This window comes from Manduca sexta, chromosome 14 (assembly GCF_014839805.1).
Source record: "Manduca sexta isolate Smith_Timp_Sample1 chromosome 14, JHU_Msex_v1.0, whole genome shotgun sequence".
NCBI lineage: Eukaryota > Metazoa > Arthropoda > Insecta > Lepidoptera > Sphingidae > Manduca > Manduca sexta.
This window is the reverse complement of record NC_051128.1, coordinates 12,874,573-12,893,293: the sequence shown is the minus strand read 5'-3', so window position 1 is coordinate 12,893,293 and position 18,721 is coordinate 12,874,573. Positions and strand designations below refer to the sequence as shown.

The 18,721-nt window shown below is 35.7% G+C and overlaps 1 protein-coding gene and 1 long non-coding RNA gene across 2 annotated transcripts in view; one reads left to right on the top strand and one right to left on the bottom strand.

Moving 5' to 3' along the window:
* LOC115445250 (atrial natriuretic peptide receptor 2) overlaps positions 1 to 18,721 on the bottom strand; it is a 104,592-nt gene that overhangs the window by 8,797 nt on the left and 77,074 nt on the right. Inside the window, exons 7-10 of the mRNA XM_037438534.1 lie at positions 4,562 to 4,803; positions 1,497 to 1,591; positions 688 to 906; positions 167 to 258 (exon numbers count right to left, since the gene is read on the bottom strand). Of these exons, the coding sequence (XP_037294431.1) occupies positions 167 to 258; positions 688 to 906; positions 1,497 to 1,591; positions 4,562 to 4,803 (648 nt within the window). The remainder of the gene's footprint in view (positions 1 to 166; positions 259 to 687; positions 907 to 1,496; positions 1,592 to 4,561; positions 4,804 to 18,721) is intronic.
* Positions 10,124 to 12,460, top strand: LOC119189317. The gene is made up of 2 exons (XR_005112335.1): positions 10,124 to 10,406; positions 11,616 to 12,460. It is a non-coding gene; the product is annotated as an uncharacterized LOC119189317 (long non-coding RNA).

Here is an 18,721-nt window from a genome sequence, read left to right as displayed (position 1 = left end):
TTTTATTGGACCCCACTCCACTTTCCATCAGGTGTAGTGGAGTCACATTTCTGTGTGTGTAAAAAAAACAACAAATAATATGAGTGTATAAAAAACAATGTCCACACCGAGACAACTAAATGGTCAACTCAACCCAATTTTACAAGATTTGAGTAAATAAACTTACGGGAATATCGATCTTTCCTCGAGACTCCACGATGTAGTTTCCTATTTCGTCGAGCGCCTTCTTTGTTGTGTGTGATATGTGGATCTTCATGGCTGGAAATGAGAAAATAAATACATAATTAACTCACGAGACGTGCGTTTATAAACATTAGACTCTAAATATTAGAGTTTAGACACTAGTTTAGTATGACTGAGATACGTTTGTATATATGATAGGTCTGGATCAACTGGTGTAGTATCGCTATCTTAAAGAAAATCGATATTAATTACTGTTGTGTTTTGATTGAAAGAAGTTTCCAGAAAACAAAAAAGTATCTAAAGTAAAATCTCCCAATTCATGAGTTTTTCTTCAAAACCGACAGTATTTTTTTTTTGTATGTATTTTAGGTCTAAGATTATTATCTCGTAGCCCATTTACTCATTTCTAATCGATATCCTAAAAAACTATGGAGCTTGATGCTATTTATACTATTTTCCACACGCGACTGCCATTTTCTACTATATTAAAATGAATCTGATCACCTTCTCCAGTGGTCTCCATCCTGCTAGCAGTATTAATTGTGTCACCGAAGAGGCAATAGCGCGGCATGGTGGCACCAACCACCCCGGCCACACAGGGTCCCGTGTTCACACCAGCTCGGATCTTGAGCAAATCAGCCGGCCGGTGCGGGACCCTCGCGTCTCGGAGACTGTCCACCAACGCCAGCGACATGTCAGCGATTTCCGAAGCGTGACGGTTGCCTGGCCATCAAACTTCTACAATGGGGATTTGTCTTCTTTATTCTTAATTAATTTTTTACTGACATCGTATAGCCTAGACCGATTTGGAAACCTTGCATTTTGATGATACAACTATTCATTAATGGATATGGTGAGCAATGATAAAGATGAAAACATAATAGCAACAAGCACGATTAAAGTAAACTAAAAACAAAGTTTTTTTATGAAACTGAATGAGAAAACAAGCAGGACCCTTGTCTTATAGTAGCACCTGTAACCAGTGTAACTACTGGACATTATAAGACAACATCTCATGTCTCAGGATGGCGAGCGCAGTGAAATACCAAACAATACTTTTTAATTCAAGGTGTTGAATGGTGTGTCTACTGTTTATGGGCGGTCGTATCGCTTACCATCAGGCGAACGGCAAGCTCGTCTCGTCATTCAAAGCCATAAAAAATCCATGGCTGTCAATTGGAGTAGAAAATTTACATAATACTCATGGTTGAGATCGGTCAATATTTTCAAGAAAATTGACTATTGAAGTAAGAATAATCTCTTAAACGTGATATTTAGTCTTTCTCTGTAATAAACTTAATTGATGAACTTACCATTCCTCTGAGGCAGTCCAGACACCACCATGTACGCGTCGCCTATAGTCTCCACTTTGTAAACGTTGTACTGCATTATCTTCTCATCGAATAACCTGTAAATAGTCAAGTGAATTTTGAAACAAAGTACCTATCTCTCTTCAAGAATAGACCGAATTAGTATTTCGTTTTGTTTATTTTTTACTCTTTGGGCTCGGCAGAGTGACTTGTACCTTATGGTGAGCGGGTTAGGGTTAAATTAATATTGACTGGCGAGAGATTACTCCTCGCCACAATTATGCCGGCCCGTTTAAAACCGGATTTACACGACTGAGGCTAGTCCCGGAACGCGACACACTTACGTGGGTTCTAGAGGATTTTATATCGGGCGGATACAAATAACTTACTGCTAGCATTGACGTATATTCTATAGACACGAACGTCCATATAAACTATTTTTCAACAACTGAACAAAAATAGAAACCAAAACGTCACTATTAACCTATTTATTCACTTGAACAACAAATAATTTTATTTATTTGACTAATATTTTTTACTCACATCCAGGTTTGCACTTACACTCGCGTTTTTATATTATGAGCGCCATTCTGTACACAACCACAAGCATCAATATTGACACCATACTAAAATAAGTTTGAATGGATTGCAGTTCAATTCAGTTGAACAGAGTGAATGTTCGGAACGCCAAATCTAGAACGTAGTACATGTATATCGATTGCAAGCAACTTGTTCTTCATCCGTAATGATATAAGTGAATTAGAAAGATGGTAAGTGTACGGTACAATTACACACACATCTGCATACGTAAACACCGTTAGACTCAGCATTTATCACAACATGCATTCATTTTTAAAATTTCAGTCAGTTCGTCATCAAACAGCGTTCGTGTAGCACATTTACCACTAGCCTTAGTGAACTCAATATTACATCAGTTATTTAAAACTGACTGACTGATTAATTGACTCTCCTAGCATATACAGGGTCATTTTGACATCGCGTTACTAAATGGAACCACATAATTATCTGCTTGGAAATAATACTTTGCAATAAGTTACTTCAGCCATAGATGTAAAATAAAAAAGTGTATGTTTCGAACAAAATAAATACTAATAAAAAGTAATTTTAATTTTACGCGCCCTAAAGCCACTACTCTAAGAAAATTCGTGGCAGTAGCGACATCATACATGCAGTCAGAAATACACCCACGCACGCGCCATATTTGCATTAAATTACAAAACGATTAAAAAATCAGAAAACTAAAGCGAGGATTTTTCGTGAAAATATTACTTATTAATGGATGATTTTTGTCAGCAAAGGTGAAGACGAGTATGTGGTTTCATTTAGTAACGCAATGTCAAAATGAACGTGTATAATGTGCGATTGACTAACTCCAAAATGTTATACGCCCTGTCGTATCTGTTTACTAAATACCGCGAGCTTTAGCATTAACTCCACACAGACGCTACAAAAATGTTTCGCGCTCGGCTTACGTGTATTCCCATTTGTTCTAACCCATCCTAACCTATCCAGTTGTATACCTAATCATTATAATAATTGCATTTTTAGCACGATTATTACTGTTATAAAGGCAGCATAGGGTTTCAGAATCCAAATGACGATTTATAATAAACTTTTAAGGAAGTTAACTAATTTGCACCTTATGATAAGTGGAATAACGTCTAGCTAGAGTTTTAATTGACGAGGATAATAACCCCTCGCCAGTCGACACAGTTATGCCGGCCTGTTAGAAACTGAATGTATGCAGGTTTATCAAAGAACCCTATGCACCTACGTAGGCCATTATGGTACGGTGGTCGCTATCCGGGCGGATATAAAATATATCCTACCACCAGTAAATTATTTATTTATAGGGCGTATAATTTTATAATCATCTACGTAATTTTCACCGCCATAATCTCAAATTACATGGTTTACATTGTTTGAAACCCCATGCAAGATTCTTGTAGAAAAGCATGTAGCTAAAAATATTGTGATTAATATTCAAATTTACTTTGTATTTCCTAATCAGCATTATTAAAATGCTGCTTAAATTAGACAAACTTGAATGCTAAATATGAATGTCAGAGAACACATTAGCTAACATGAATATTGAATAATAATTATGTTGTATGACATTAAAGCGCAAAATAATAAAAAAAATGGCACGACATTTCGTTTTCATTTAAAAATACATTAAAGATAGTCTTAAAGTGGACAACTAGGTACTGGTTTATTTAAAAAACGATATAAATATTTGCTATAGTTCTTGTTTTCGATGTAAATTAATGTTTTTGTTCCTGTAATGGAACCACTAGCTTTTGCCCACAGCTCCGTCCGCATGACAAAGTTTTTCCGGCATATAAAATAATCTATAGCACTCGGGACCAATATAGCTTCCCATTATTAAAAACTAGCGACCCGCTCCGGCTTCGCACGGGTGCAATGCTGACTATTATTTAATGGATATTATTATTATACATATAAACCTTCCTCTTGAATCACTCTATCTATTAAAAAAAACGCATCAAAATCCGTTGCGTAGTTTTAAAGATTTAAGCCCACATAGAGACAGAAAAAGCGACTTTGTTTTATACTATGTAGTTATAATCAAACACGGTTCAGTAGTTCCAGAAATTAGCCCCTATAAACAGAAAAACTATCTTTTCCCCTTCATAATATTAGTATAGATTATATCAAAGTATTGGCTCACAAATTCTCCTCGTATAATAACAAATGAAGCCATTAGAGCCGGTTGTTTGCAAATTATAAACCAATGCCAATGACTGTATTTTAATATGTAATTATATATACAATAATAACTGTGTAACTACTAGACCCCAACTAAAATAATGAGTTGAATCCATGTCCCCACCGAAGCTTGCAAAAAGACCGGCCTTTATGCCGTGTTTCCCACAAGAAAGATACAAAATAATAGCTATGTAATAATATATATAAAATTAAACAGCTAAGTTTGATTCCTTTGATCTGTAATTTTTTTTGACTGTATGCTATACCTAATTTCCTGGTATCCATACACGGGCGGAGTTGTAGTTTGTTTAACATACCTATAAAGCATGTTGAGCATATTGATAACTTCCATGGGAGTGCTGTTAGCTGCAATAGTGGTGAAGCCGACGATATCACTGAAGAATATGGTGACGGCATCAAAGGCCTCTGCCGGGACCGCTCTCTGCGCGCGCAGCCGCCGCAGCACCGGCAGCGGCAGCATCCGCGACAGCAGGAGATCGCTCTTCTGTTTCTCAGCCACCAGCCTTTGCGTACTTGTCTCTATTGAGTTGGCGAATGCCTAGAAATATTATGAATTTTTCATTGTTTTCCATTTGGCCAGAGATGATGAAAGGTATGCGCCGGCGCAATTATGTATTCAGAGTTGATATTTCGTTTTTAAGGGGGTAAAAAAAATATCTGGTTTTCTAAATATTTCTGAATGTTTAAAACCATATTGACAGATAATAGATTTACATATATTTTTTACTACACTAAGTTTCATACATATTTAAAATCAGCAGTTTTTTCTATGTTTTTTTAACTTAGTTTTGAAAAACAATCGAAAAATGTCGTTTAAGTCAATTAGCCTTTCCACCTTTGATATAATATTTATCAATAAGGTTGAGTAAGCTTCCGATGGCGCACAAAATCATTCACAAGATACAGGGAAATAATCTACTGATAACTCAGTAGTCAGTTTAATAATAAAATACTCACATGTTCCATTACCTAAATTCTTAGAATTAAATCAGTTGCTACGTAATACAGAGGTATTTCCAAAATTGATTATTTTTAATGTTTCCTTTTTTATTCTCTAATACAAATGCGTTGGTGTGTTTGTTCTTTGACAAAGAATCGGTGCACCAACGACTCGCCAGAAATGATTTTATTAAAGATCAGGGGTAAATCTACTGGACATTATGAGACATTTATTTTATGCCATTAAGTACATGAAATTATATTTAATAGACCTAATAGTAGCTAAAGGTTTGTTTATCTCAGAAAAAAACACTGCTATTTATTTTTATAGTACACCAAAAGCAAATATATTTGAAGAAAATTAAACCATTGGTAACCATTAGCTAATAAATAGCGAACGGGCTTTTTTATTTTACTTTATTGCTTTGAATGACGAGACGAGCTTGCCGTTCGCCTGATGGTAAGCGATACGACCGCCCATAAACAATAGAAAAACCATCCAACACCTTGAATTACAAAGTATTGTTTGGTATTCCACTGCACTCGCCATCTTGAAACATGAGATGTTAAGTCTCATTATGTCGAGTAGTTACATTGGCTACAATATCCTTCAAAACCGGGACACAACAGTGACTACACACTGCTGCTTGGCGGCAGAAATAGACATTGCGGTGGTACCTACCCAGGCGGACTCTCACATACTAGAGACCTACCACCAGTTTACGAAGTTATATCGAAATGAGAAGTTATGTTAAGTGAATAAATATTAAGAAATATTAAATCGGTAATAAATTGCGCTATGGTAAGACTTCTATCCTTGTAAAAGTCAAGAAAACCCGAGGTCTTAAGTTAAGACATGAGAAAAGGATAAAATAATTATCAATACGGTAATTTACCTTATGAACATTTACGATTTCATTAAAGGTAAATTCTCTAATTACTCATCTCAGTTGGAAAATGAATATCGTTTTCCCGAACCGGCTATCGAACGTAAGACCTCTATGACATCACAATCTAAGAATGTAATGATACAAGCAGTATCGGAATCAATTAATCCTTTCATTTACTGATAACTTATCAGGCATTGTGTACCGTAAACATAATTCATTGTAAGATTTTTATGAATAAGTGTGTGCTCGTAGCTTTGCGATCCGAAAAGAATAACAATTATATTGTATAGATTTTCAGGATAAAATCGCTGAGTTAATGGGGCATGGTCTATCTATATGCCTTTTATCAAAACAAAATTTCGACGAAAATGTACACATATCCTAAAAAATCCAAATTAAAAACTTTTTAACTAAAAATTAAATCGCCTTCAAAAACAACTAAAAACCAAAAAATATATACTGATTACTAATTTTGGAGGTGATGGCTAATAAAAATTAAATATAAACTCCTCCTTTTTTGAAGTCGGTTAATAATATTAGTACGAGTAACACAGTCGAATGAGATGATCAAGTCATTGTGATGATAAAGACCATAGTTGCCTATACCTAGCAGCAACGTCACCCAGAATTCGAAAATTGCAATGGCAAAATACTGCGTGGTGTTATACTAAACTATGCTAATATGTCTGAAACATTAAATAAGTAACTTAATGCATGCAAATTTTACTGGATTCAATATGTTTCAATAATATTCGCTCTCAGCTGACGGCAGCCATAAACAGCTTATCATTACCTACACATATAGACGTTCGCGCATGAAACACAATCTAGTAAATCTTACTCTTTCATAACCCTACCTGTCCATTCGAGAAGCAGGCGCGTTCTTGTTGTATTATTCAGCCAAGTTTAATCTATAGTTTTTAATTTAACTATTCTTTTTTATGATTGCTATTATATTATGTTATCATTGACGTGTATAGTTCAAAATAGAACATTATTTATTTCTGACATGCTGAAGCGGGGGCCACACAGAAAAGACCATGGGGCGCCGTCATATTTTTTTAAAACATATAGAAAAGTCGAAGCACTGACGTGACGCTGGGCGCCGCAAGAGATGACGGTTTTCAGCTGTCCGATTTTGACATGATATCATGTCTTCTTCCGCAGATGAAGATGTGTTAGCACTGGTGCATCTGGCTAATATACAGAGGGTTATTGCAATACTTTGGCCTATATAATTATAAAGAACTGGATGATTTTAGCAAAAACAGCATGACACGAGTCCGTGTCATTCCATAGTGATTGGTCGAGCGACAAACACGTTACTGATGCATTGGACTCTCGAACAATCTCAAACTCCCAATTAAACGACATCGACATTCGTGTCGTGGTTTTTTCCATATTCTAAAGAGGTCTAAGAGAGGAGATCTTATTCTCTGTGATAGTGTGAACTCGTAACAAACCTATCCGGGTTACGTTATTTTCGTGTAATTTGCATGAAATGGTCTTCTGTATGCCAACTTCAATTGTCAGATACTCGATGAGGTAACGTGCTTAACAAAATAGCGTAACATACGGATTCAAGAGACTGAAGAATTTTATAATTTTAACACATTAATCTAACGGTCAAGGTTGTAGGTGTTCAATAATCTGCAATTAGGTACATATTAGAAAGTGAGTTGTTCAGATGAATCATTGTGGACATATGTCAGCCCGACGGCGATCGCGCTAGTATAGGTGCATGAATCATGCGATCAAACAAAAATATTGATGGTGACAATGTTCTCCTGTCAGCTTATCGCTGTTCACTACGGAACTCAGGTCTTCAAGCCTCTGATATCCCGCAGCAGGACTGGGGCAGCTCGCATCGTCTCAATATGTATTCTTAAGAATACATCTTCTCATTCTTAAGAAGGTATTTTAGTAACTTTCATTATCATGAGTGCACTCTATTTTAGAGTGTGTCCATTACTTGACACAGGTGACAATTCGGTGCAATCCAGAAGAGACAGGCCTCTCCTTCGTCACACTGTTCTACGCTAATTTATTTAGTTTTTGCCGTTCTTTGATATCGTCATCCCATTTGGCTGACGGTCTTACTTATTTCTCTTGACGTCAATTTTATTACTAATAGTATCACATCAATGTTGAATACACTGTCCCCGCATAACTTAACTTTAACATTAACATTATTTTGACGCAACGCAGTGAATCGTCATACGTCATTGTAGACATTACAGCAGGAAAATAAATCCTTCTACGTGAACGGATTTTTAAGGACAAAAATGCAAGTTGTGTTTAAATTTTTTTGTCCCGGATTCTGGAACTTTCGGGTCGAGATTCAAGACATGATTATTTAAATTGCACTTACTGTAATAATTTTATTGTCAGCAGGTCATACACTATTTATTTCTTTTATTGTTATTATCTATAATCTACCGAAGTGTTATACTTTACAATCAGCTTTATTGACTTGGAAGGCCAACTATTACTCCTATTTGGGTTAAAGTGACGACTGTAGAAATAAACTATTGTATTTAGTTTTAATTAAGAATTCTATTGATAAAGTTCTGGAGAAACTGGTTGTGACGGGAAAGATCGAAGGCACAAGACTCAGAAGTCGAAACCCGAAGAGATGGTCGGACCAGATCTCCGAACAGCTGAAAATCCCCATCAACACCGCCCTTCATCATGCGACGCATCGTACCAACTGGAAACAGATTTCGAAACGCAGACGGAGTCACGATCCTCGGTAATGAGAGAACCATTAAGAAGATGGTAAAGTTCATTGTCTATATTTCACAAAATCCTCAATAACTTTATAACCACTCAGTTTCGGGTAAAACACATGGGTATTATTTATTTAGTAACCAAGTAGTTTGCAGTATTCTGCAGAAAACTATACAGTGCCAAAGAATAAAGCATCTTTAACCAAGTCTATGCAGTATATGTACGATAGAAAACAGTAATGTAACTCAAATGTAGGTGTATGATATCATAAGGAACACCTTCAGGATCAGCGATGGAATAAAAGAATGATAGCATGGAAGAGCCCACAAGGAAACGAAAAGAAGACAAGACCTAATACTAGATGGGCGAAGACATTAAGGAAATAGGAGGTCCAAACTGGATTAGAATAACTCAGCCTCTAGAACATTGCTTAGCAATGAACTACTTTACTAGTTTCTCCATACATACAGGCCTCTGCCTCATAGAGAGGTTCTTACGAATTGAAGATTTTACTTTAAAAATAGCTCTTTAGGTGTCATGCTATTTTTAATTAATGAATGGATGCAAACACGTTATTTTTAATGAAGAACCCTACAGGTCCTAACAGTCTTCTAGCGCTTTCAATACCTATCGGAATATGTCGCACTCTGAATAAAATAATGACCTATTTCAAAATTGTTTATTTGTGGCAGTCGTCGGAAAACTAATTTTTGTTTGCTACCTTTTTTTGAAGTTATTATAAAATTAAGCTTATTAAAGATAGCTAAAAAATTAAACCTATAGCATGAAAAAAAAGCGAAAAAACTAAAAGGTCGCAAACATAAATTGGTTATTTGACGATTCCCACAAATTGGCAATTTTGGAATGGGTCATTATTTTATAAAGAGTGCGATGTGACATGCGCCTACTTATTGCTCATGACACTTGACTTGCTATCTCAATCAAATTAAATCCATGACTACACCAGGCCATTGTGTTCAATGCCAAAAATCTATTCCACAGTTTATAGGTCATCTGAAAGAGCCCTTAGTAGTCCTAAACAAGGAAAAGCTCTGGTACTATGTAACCATATATTTAACTTTAATAATACTACAGTGACGTCGATATGGACCGTGCGACATATGCAAGACTTAGTAACATGACGAGGTAAATAATTTTTGTAAATCATGGTATTCCCGCAATAATATACAGCACGCAGTCAGACTATTAGGCCTTATACAATAAATCCTTAATGCCATGTGACAAAAGCCGGTTTTTAACTTATACTCATTGCTTTGCATATAAATGAGAATACGTTTGCGACTACATCAGTTGTGTGCCAATTTCCAAAGGTAGTGCAAGCTTGTCTCTAGTGTTCAGTGTGGTCCGTTCGTGCCATGAAGCTACAAGTATTGTGTGTGTGCGCGCTGCTCTGTGCTGTGGCGTGTCGCAGTCTGGATGAGGGGCGACAGGGACACATCCCGACTGAGCAGCTTGATGACGGTATTTTCAAAAGCAGAGCGAAAAGATGTGTCGTCAATTGTATTATTCAATGTAGTAAAGGGTCCGTGCTATTGTTGGATAGATGTATAACATGTGAAGAGTGAGTATTATATTATTATTTCATAAGGATAAATTATTTATTTAGTAATTTGTACTTGCGGATCTGCCCACGTGTCTTTTTTTCTGAGATGATAGGGCCACTATATATTTATACGGGATAAAAAGTAGCTTATGTCCTTCCCAGGATCTCAAACTAAGTCAATACCAAATGTTATTAAATCCTGTGTTTCAACCGTAAAAACGTAACACAGATATACAAAGCTGCTTCCGCATTTATAATATAAATATGTATATCTGACGGCCGCGAAACGTACGTCTTATTTAGCATAAATAAGCATGAAACAACTTTCACATTCATTTAACTTTTTATTCGTCAATTACAATGGTAAGTTTCTAGATAGCATAACAACATAAGACATGATATTATATTACATGATTAAGAAATATTTATTTATAAAAATTTACTAAACTATCTGTTTAAAAATTCTGATTAATGAATTCCATTATTTCCTATTGAACCAAATTAAAAGGATATAAAAACTTCTTAACAAAAAATGATACCGCTTTCAAAAACCACTAAAAACAAAAAAATAATTTACATTACCTATACACTAGTTACCAATTTTGGAGTCAGTGTCTAATAATTAGTTATGTAAAATGAATATAGTCGTCAAGTTTTCTTAAATGTTTTAATGTTTCGCTCAAGTTCCTTAATATTGTCTTTCATAAGAACCTTTTTCTGTCAATAATTTACACAACAAAAGAAAAGCGAAATTGTTCCTTCCGTTCACACGTGATTTTATGACCAAGGGAAATAGATATTCATTTTTATACATATAATAATAATATGAGGCCTGTATTATATATTGGCCTACTGCTGGGCACAGACCTCCTCTACTACGGAGAGGGATTAGGCCTTAGTCCACCACGCTGGCCTAGTGCGGATTTCCTCACGATGTTTGCCTTCACCGATAATTAACAAAGAATACACACATTATTATTAAGAAAAGTCAAAGGCCCTTGGGATTTGAACCTGCGGACATTCGTCCCGGCAGTCCGTTCCACACCCAACTAGGCTATCGCCGCTTATACAGATAATAATTTTAAGTTCCTTGTATTCTTAGGTTCCAGAATACTTAATATACGTATTGTTAATGTATTTAAGACATTGTAGGACAGATTAGATTAATTATTCTTCAGACTAAAGTACTTAATTATGGTGCGTGACGTATTTTATTTTTCTGTACAGCTATGAGCAGGTACAGGGCGAAAAATGCCCGGCGACAAATCGTTGAAAACAAGGATTTACTACAACGGAGTCATCTTGGTGACCAGGCAGGAAAGAACTCGCTCCCGGTGCGCCAACTTAGAGAAAACATACCAAAGACGTCGTAATTAAGTATTACGCTTTCAAAGGACTACGACGGCCCGGAAGACTACCTTACTTATTTTTATCATTCAAGAATAATATTTCGCCCATGAAAAAATAATATTAATGTTATGTAAACTAATCCTTATTGTATTAAATGATGTAATTGTAAACATTAGGTAATATAAACACATTAAACTTTCATAAATTTAAATTAATGTTAAGTAATATGATTTAGTTCTGTTTGTTTATGTGCCGTTCTCGCTTTTACGATGTCAACACAGTCTCAACACAGTGTTAGCGCAATCGATGCGTCGGAACACGTGTCTTGCGCCTTATTGCTCAAATCAACCTGACTTGCTCAATTTATTTATACTTAATTTGAATAAATATTTAATAACATTAAGTTGTATTTTGATATAAAATTATCTCAGACTAAATGAAGACAATATATAAATTTATTATCTCTGTTTCTAAAATAATAAAATATATAGAAAAATAAATACATTTCTATGTATATTTTTTAAATTATCATATACTTCATAAGTACACCTCACGTTGCTCCATATTATTTCGTTTTCTCTTATACCCATCACATGGTTACCTTATAAGACCGCCATTTGTACGATTTCTCTTTTCTTATTCCATAATTTATGTCTCTGGTGTACAATAAAGTGTAAATAATAATTAAAATATTGCAAATAAAATGTTTATTGCTATTCATATTTTAGTGTCTTTATTCCTTTAACATGCATATACTTACATAAATTATTATATTTTTTCAATTTCCCTCTAGCCTGGAATAGAGTTTGAATATACCAATAATTCGCGCCTCGTGGAGAAGATTGCTGAATAAACTTGGACGGGATCACAATCCTCAATAATGAGGAGCCGACTGAAGGGAAAAATACCAACACTAAAGCCGCAGTATTAGATTTTTTTTATTGTTTTAAATCACGAGACGAGCTTGTCGTTCGCCTAATGGTAAGTGATACGGATACCCATAAACAGCAGAAACACCATCCAACCCCTTGTATTACAAATTATATTTGGTATTCTACTGCGCTCGCCATCTTGAGACATGAGATGGTAATGTGAACAGAACAGTGACTACACACTGCAGCTTGGCGGCAGAAATAATTGCGGTGGTACCTACGTACGTACTGTCACATATGAGAAACCTAGCACCAGTAAATGTATGCAACATAGTATTATTAAAACTTAGCGCGACATATTAAATAACTAGATAACAAAACGGTTTCATTCACGTATTCTTAGTCAAAATTTCCAACCAGCTTCAATCTATGAAGTGAGTCATCTTCGCGGGTTAGTACTGAGAGGACGTCGCGTCACGGAGAATATTTAGTACGTATCTAAATTTCTCTCTCAAGTGCGATATCAACCGTGACCCTGTCAAATTACAGTCATCATCTTAAGATCATCGCTATTTAATAAACAGATATCAATAACAACTCAAATGATATCTTGTCACAGTGCGTGACGGATTGTGACTGAGTTTTGTTTAATAAACATCGCGAACTCAGCCGACCACAGGAGCTCAATATTGATTATTAATTTCAAGATCTTAAATGTCTACTTAAGATCATACTCAAGAGTGATATCGATTTATTAATACGGTCTTTAGACATTGCGATAGTTTCGAGACGATTAGTCGATTTCTAATCGCTAATGTTATGTAGGACATATAAGAGGCAGTACATTTGTCCTGCACAAGACGATAAAATGTAAGAGCGCGCTTTGAAGCGACTGTTTTGAAGTCTTGAATATACGAATGTACTAGAGACAGTGACTAGTGCAAAAGATTTAAATTGATGCGTTGTTTGTCTCTAATTTAACTGCAATAACATCAAAACATATTTGTGCCCGTTACTTCAAATGTATCACCTAGCTACACTATGTCTCGCCTTATTTGAACATTATACTGGCACAGTCCAAAAAGTGACTACTCTTACAAACTCTTTTTAATGTATCCTACCCATCACTAAATCGCAACGTGATACCGCCCAAAGCTGTCTATTTTGTACAATACTAGTTTTAAGCTCGCGGCATCGTCCGCGTGAAAACTTTACGGGTCTTAAACTATATCCATACCAAATTTCTTAAAAATCCGTTCAATAGATTTTGTGAAAATCGATAACGTACAAAGAGTCAGAAAAAGGTGACTTTTGTTTTTATAATATGTATAATATACACTGTTCGGTTACCTTTAAAATCTGTTAATCTACTGATACCATACCACCTGGTTACCGTCAACGTCCAATCACACTAAATAAGACGCAAATAAACCGCGTTAAATTATAAACAACTCTCAAATACCAAGCACGGCCTCGTTCTTTAAAACATCCTAGTAAAAAATATTTGACGTCACAGATAAGAATGACAGTAAAGTGACACAATATCTCAGCATATCAACTCTGAGATATCAACAGTATGACGCGACGCCTAAAATTATTACTGGCGCATGCGTGTAAAAATAATAATAGGCCTGTATAATACTATCCACTGTTGAGAGAGACCCCCGTCTATTGCGAGGGTTCAGGTTATAGGTATTAACAAATCAATCTCACTCTTGAGTAAGATTTCAAGTAGACATATACAGTCTTACTTATAAACTTGACTTAGCGTTAAGAGGTGGTTAAAAATTGCTTAAATAGCTGTTAAAAACAGCACCAGTTTGCTAGTTTCTACCTTATTAAGAAGCAAAATGACGGGTTTTGACTTACAGCTGATAGAGTAAATTTGTGTTTTAACTAAGCATAGCTTAGCGATTTTTTTATAAGTAAGACTGTTAATGTACTGAGATATATTTTAATAAGCAAAACTTAAGTTGACGTTTGAGAGCTTGCTCTCAGCTAAAACGGCGTTATTTAATAAATAAAACTCAGCTATCAAAATCCGTCATATGCGGCAACTCAAGATATCATTTGAGATGTTGTAGAAATCTGTTTATTAAACAGCAATGACCTTCAGATGTTGGCTTTATTTGACAGCGTTTTAGCTGATATCGTCCTTTAGAGCGAAACTGAGTAGAATTTTTAATAAACTCTACTATAGTCCTTAGTCTACCACACTGGTCTAGTGCGGGTTGAGTTCTTATTATGCTTTGCATGACTGAGACGAGCTTGCCGTTCGCCTGATGGTAAGCGATACGACCGCCCATAACCCGTAGACACACCACACAACACCTTGAATTATAAAGTATTATTTGGTATTACTCTGCGCTCACCATCCTAAGACATTATTATGTCCAATAATTCACTGGCTACAATATTCTTCAAACAGGAAAACAGCAAGGACTATTCACTACCGCTTGGCGGCAGAAATAATTGCGGTGGTACCTACGTACGTACTGTCACATATGAGAAACCTAGCACCAGTAAATGTATGCAACACAGTATTATTAAAACTTAGCGCGACATATTAAATAACTAGATAACAAAACGGTTTCATTCACGTATTCTTAGTCAAAATTTCCGACCAGCTTCAATCTATGAAGTGAGTCATCTTCGCGGGTTAGTAGTGAGAGGACGTCACGTCACGGAGAATATTTAGTACGTAACTAAATTTATCTCTCAAGTGCGATATCAACCGTGACCCTGTCAAATTACAGTCATCATCTTAAGATCATCGCTATTTAATAAACAGATATCAATAACAACTCAAATGATATCTTGTCACAGTGCGTGACGGATTGTGACTGAGTTTTGTTTAATAAACATCGCGAACTCAGCCGACCACAGGAGCTCAATATTGATTATTAATTTCAAGATCTTAAATGTCTACTTAAGATCATACTCAAGAGTGATATCGATTTATTAATACGGTCTTTAGACATTGCGATAGTTTCGAGACGATTAGTCGATTTCTAATCGCTAATGTTATGTAGGACATATAAGAGGCAGTACATTTGTCCTGCACAAGACGATAAAATGTAAGAGCGCGCTTTGAAGCGACTGTTTTGAAGTCTTGAATATACGAATGTACTAGAGACAGTGACTAGTGCAAAAGATTTAAATTGATGCGTTGTTTGTCTCTAATTTAACTGCAATAACATCAAAACATATTTGTGCCCGTTACTTCAAATGTATCACCTAGCTACACTATGTCTCGCCTTATTTGAACATTATACTGGCACAGTCCAAAAGTGACTACTCTTACAAACTCTTTTTAATGTATCCTACCCATCACTAAATCGCAACGTGATACCGCCCAAAGCTGTCTATTTTGTACAATACTAGTTTTAAGCTCGCGGCATCGTCCGCGTGAAAACTTTACGGGTCTTAAACTATATCCATACCAAATTTCTTAAAAATCCGTTCAATAGATTTTGTGAAAATCGATAACGTACAAAGAGTCAGAAAAGGTGACTTTGTTTTATAATATGTATAATATACACTGTTCGGTTACCTTTAAAATCTGTTAATCTACTGATACCATACCACCTGGTTACCGTCAACGTCCAATCACACTAAATAAGACGCAAATAAACCGCGTTAAATTATAAACAACTCTCAAATACCAAGCACGGCCTCGTTCTTTAAAACATCCTAGTAAAAATATTTGACGTCACAGATAAGAATGACAGTAAAGTGACACAATATCTCAGCATATCAACTCTGAGATATCAACAGTATGACGCGACGCCTAAAATTATTACTGGCGCATGCGTGTAAAAATAATAATAGGCCTGTATAATACTATCCACTGTTGAGAGAGACCCCCGTCTATTGCGAGGGTTCAGGTTATAGGTATTAACAAATCAATCTCACTCTTGAGTAAGATTTCAAGTAGACATATACAGTCTTACTTATAAACTTGACTTAGCGTTAAGAGGTGGTTAAAAATTGCTTAAATAGCTGTTAAAAACAGCACCAGTTTGCTAGTTTCTACCTTATTAAGAAGCAAAATGACGGGTTTTGACTTACAGCTGATAGAGTAAATTTGTGTTTTAACTAAGCATAGCTTAGCGATTTTTTTATAAGTAAGACTGTTAATGTACTGAGATATATTTTAATAAGCAAAACTTAAGTTGACGTTTGAGAGCTTGCTCTCAGCTAAAACGGCGTTATTTAATAAATAAAACTCAGCTATCAAAATCCGTCATATGCGGCAACTCAAGATATCATTTGAGATGTTGTAGAAATCTGTTTATTAAACAGCAATGACCTTCAGATGTTGGCTTTATTTGACAGCGTTTTAGCTGATATCGTCCTTTAGAGCGAAACTGAGTAGAATTTTTAATAAACTCTACTATAGTCCTTAGTCTACCACACTGGTCTAGTGCGGGTTGAGTTCTTATTATGCTTTGCATGACTGAGACGAGCTTGCCGTTCGCCTGATGGTAAGCGATACGACCGCCCATAACCCGTAGACACACCACACAACACCTTGAATTATAAAGTATTATTTGGTATTACTCTGCGCTCACCATCCTAAGACATTATTATGTCCAATAATTCACTGGCTACAATATTCTTCAAACAGGAAAACAGCAAGGACTATTCACTACCGCTTAGCGGCAAAAATAGACATTGCGGTGGTACCTACCCAGGCGGACTTTCACGTATGAGAGAACTACCACTAGTTCATACATACATACCTCCGAAATTCTTGTAGAGAGATGTTTGCTTTCAGTGTTAAAATGTACCATAATTATTAAATAGTACATTCGTAATTTCGAAAAAACCTTCATTTTCGTCCTTTCTGTTGCCAGATAAACTATTGATCGCTCTAACGCTGACACTCACATGTGTATTAATCATGGTGGAAATTAAGATCAGTGTACGTAACATTATAGTGTACGTCACATTGGTAGTCACACAATGTCACTGTCAAGGTGCGCAGACGCTGAGAGATTAGATAACAAAATGGATTTCTATAATGAGAACAAGTTATGGTAGCGACATGATTCATTAACAATGGTGAGATATTCCAAAAGCGCCACTATTCCCTCGACCTAAGCATCAATATGAACAAACATGAGATCACATAGCGATGAGGCTGGCGATACATAATATCACGCCTCTATCTCATAGGGTAGGCAGAGACTATGGATTACCACTTTGCACGACTCTGACATACTTCTCTCGCTTCCTCCACCTTCATCAATCTTTTCATGCATTCCCGCCGGTTCAGGGTCCTTGCAACCAGGCCTTTACTAAGAATGTCAGGTATTACTCGAAAGTTCGGTGGGGTCGACCCCTACCGGCTCTTCTATCCACATTCGACGCAGGCGATGGGATAAGATAATGCTGTAACGATACACCTAAAAAAAACAGCAGTATTCAGGCCAAGTCTCAATTCGTCTGTGCCTACAATATTTTTTTAGAATAAAATGTTAAACATTATTAAGATTCAGTATTTTTTACTGTACCACCAGTTTGCAGTACTTCAGTATTGCTCTTTTCAAAATTAGTTTAAAGTTGTAAAATAGATACAGTGTATAATTTAAAAAAACATATCGTTATTAGTTTTATTTAGAGCATACATCAGGTGAGAAATAATTATTAATTTCCATAGGAGTGTGTAACCCTTTCAGGAATAATTAAATAATTTAATTATCATTTTTTTAAATATATTAGCTAATAGCTAATACTTAGATACAATAAGCGAAATACGAAAACTAGTCCAAACAATCAACCTACATTCTCCAGTATGTCGCACGCACCTGTAGATCTACTACGAAAAACGAACACCGAAACGTTGCGTCGCGTTGTTCCGAAACGAAGAAACGTCCAGCTTCGGATCTAACCCTGTTACTTCGTATGCGTCATCGTTCCTTTCGGAACCATGAACAATCGTTCGAATGAAAATATTGTGTCGGATTAGAGATGTATATCTTCAAAAACCGTAAATTTCTACCTATTATGATATTCTTGTGAAAAAAAACATATAAATTGGATGTCTAATTAGGTTTTCTGTAATGTAACTATTATTTCATAACTCTAAATATTTATTAGTTACGA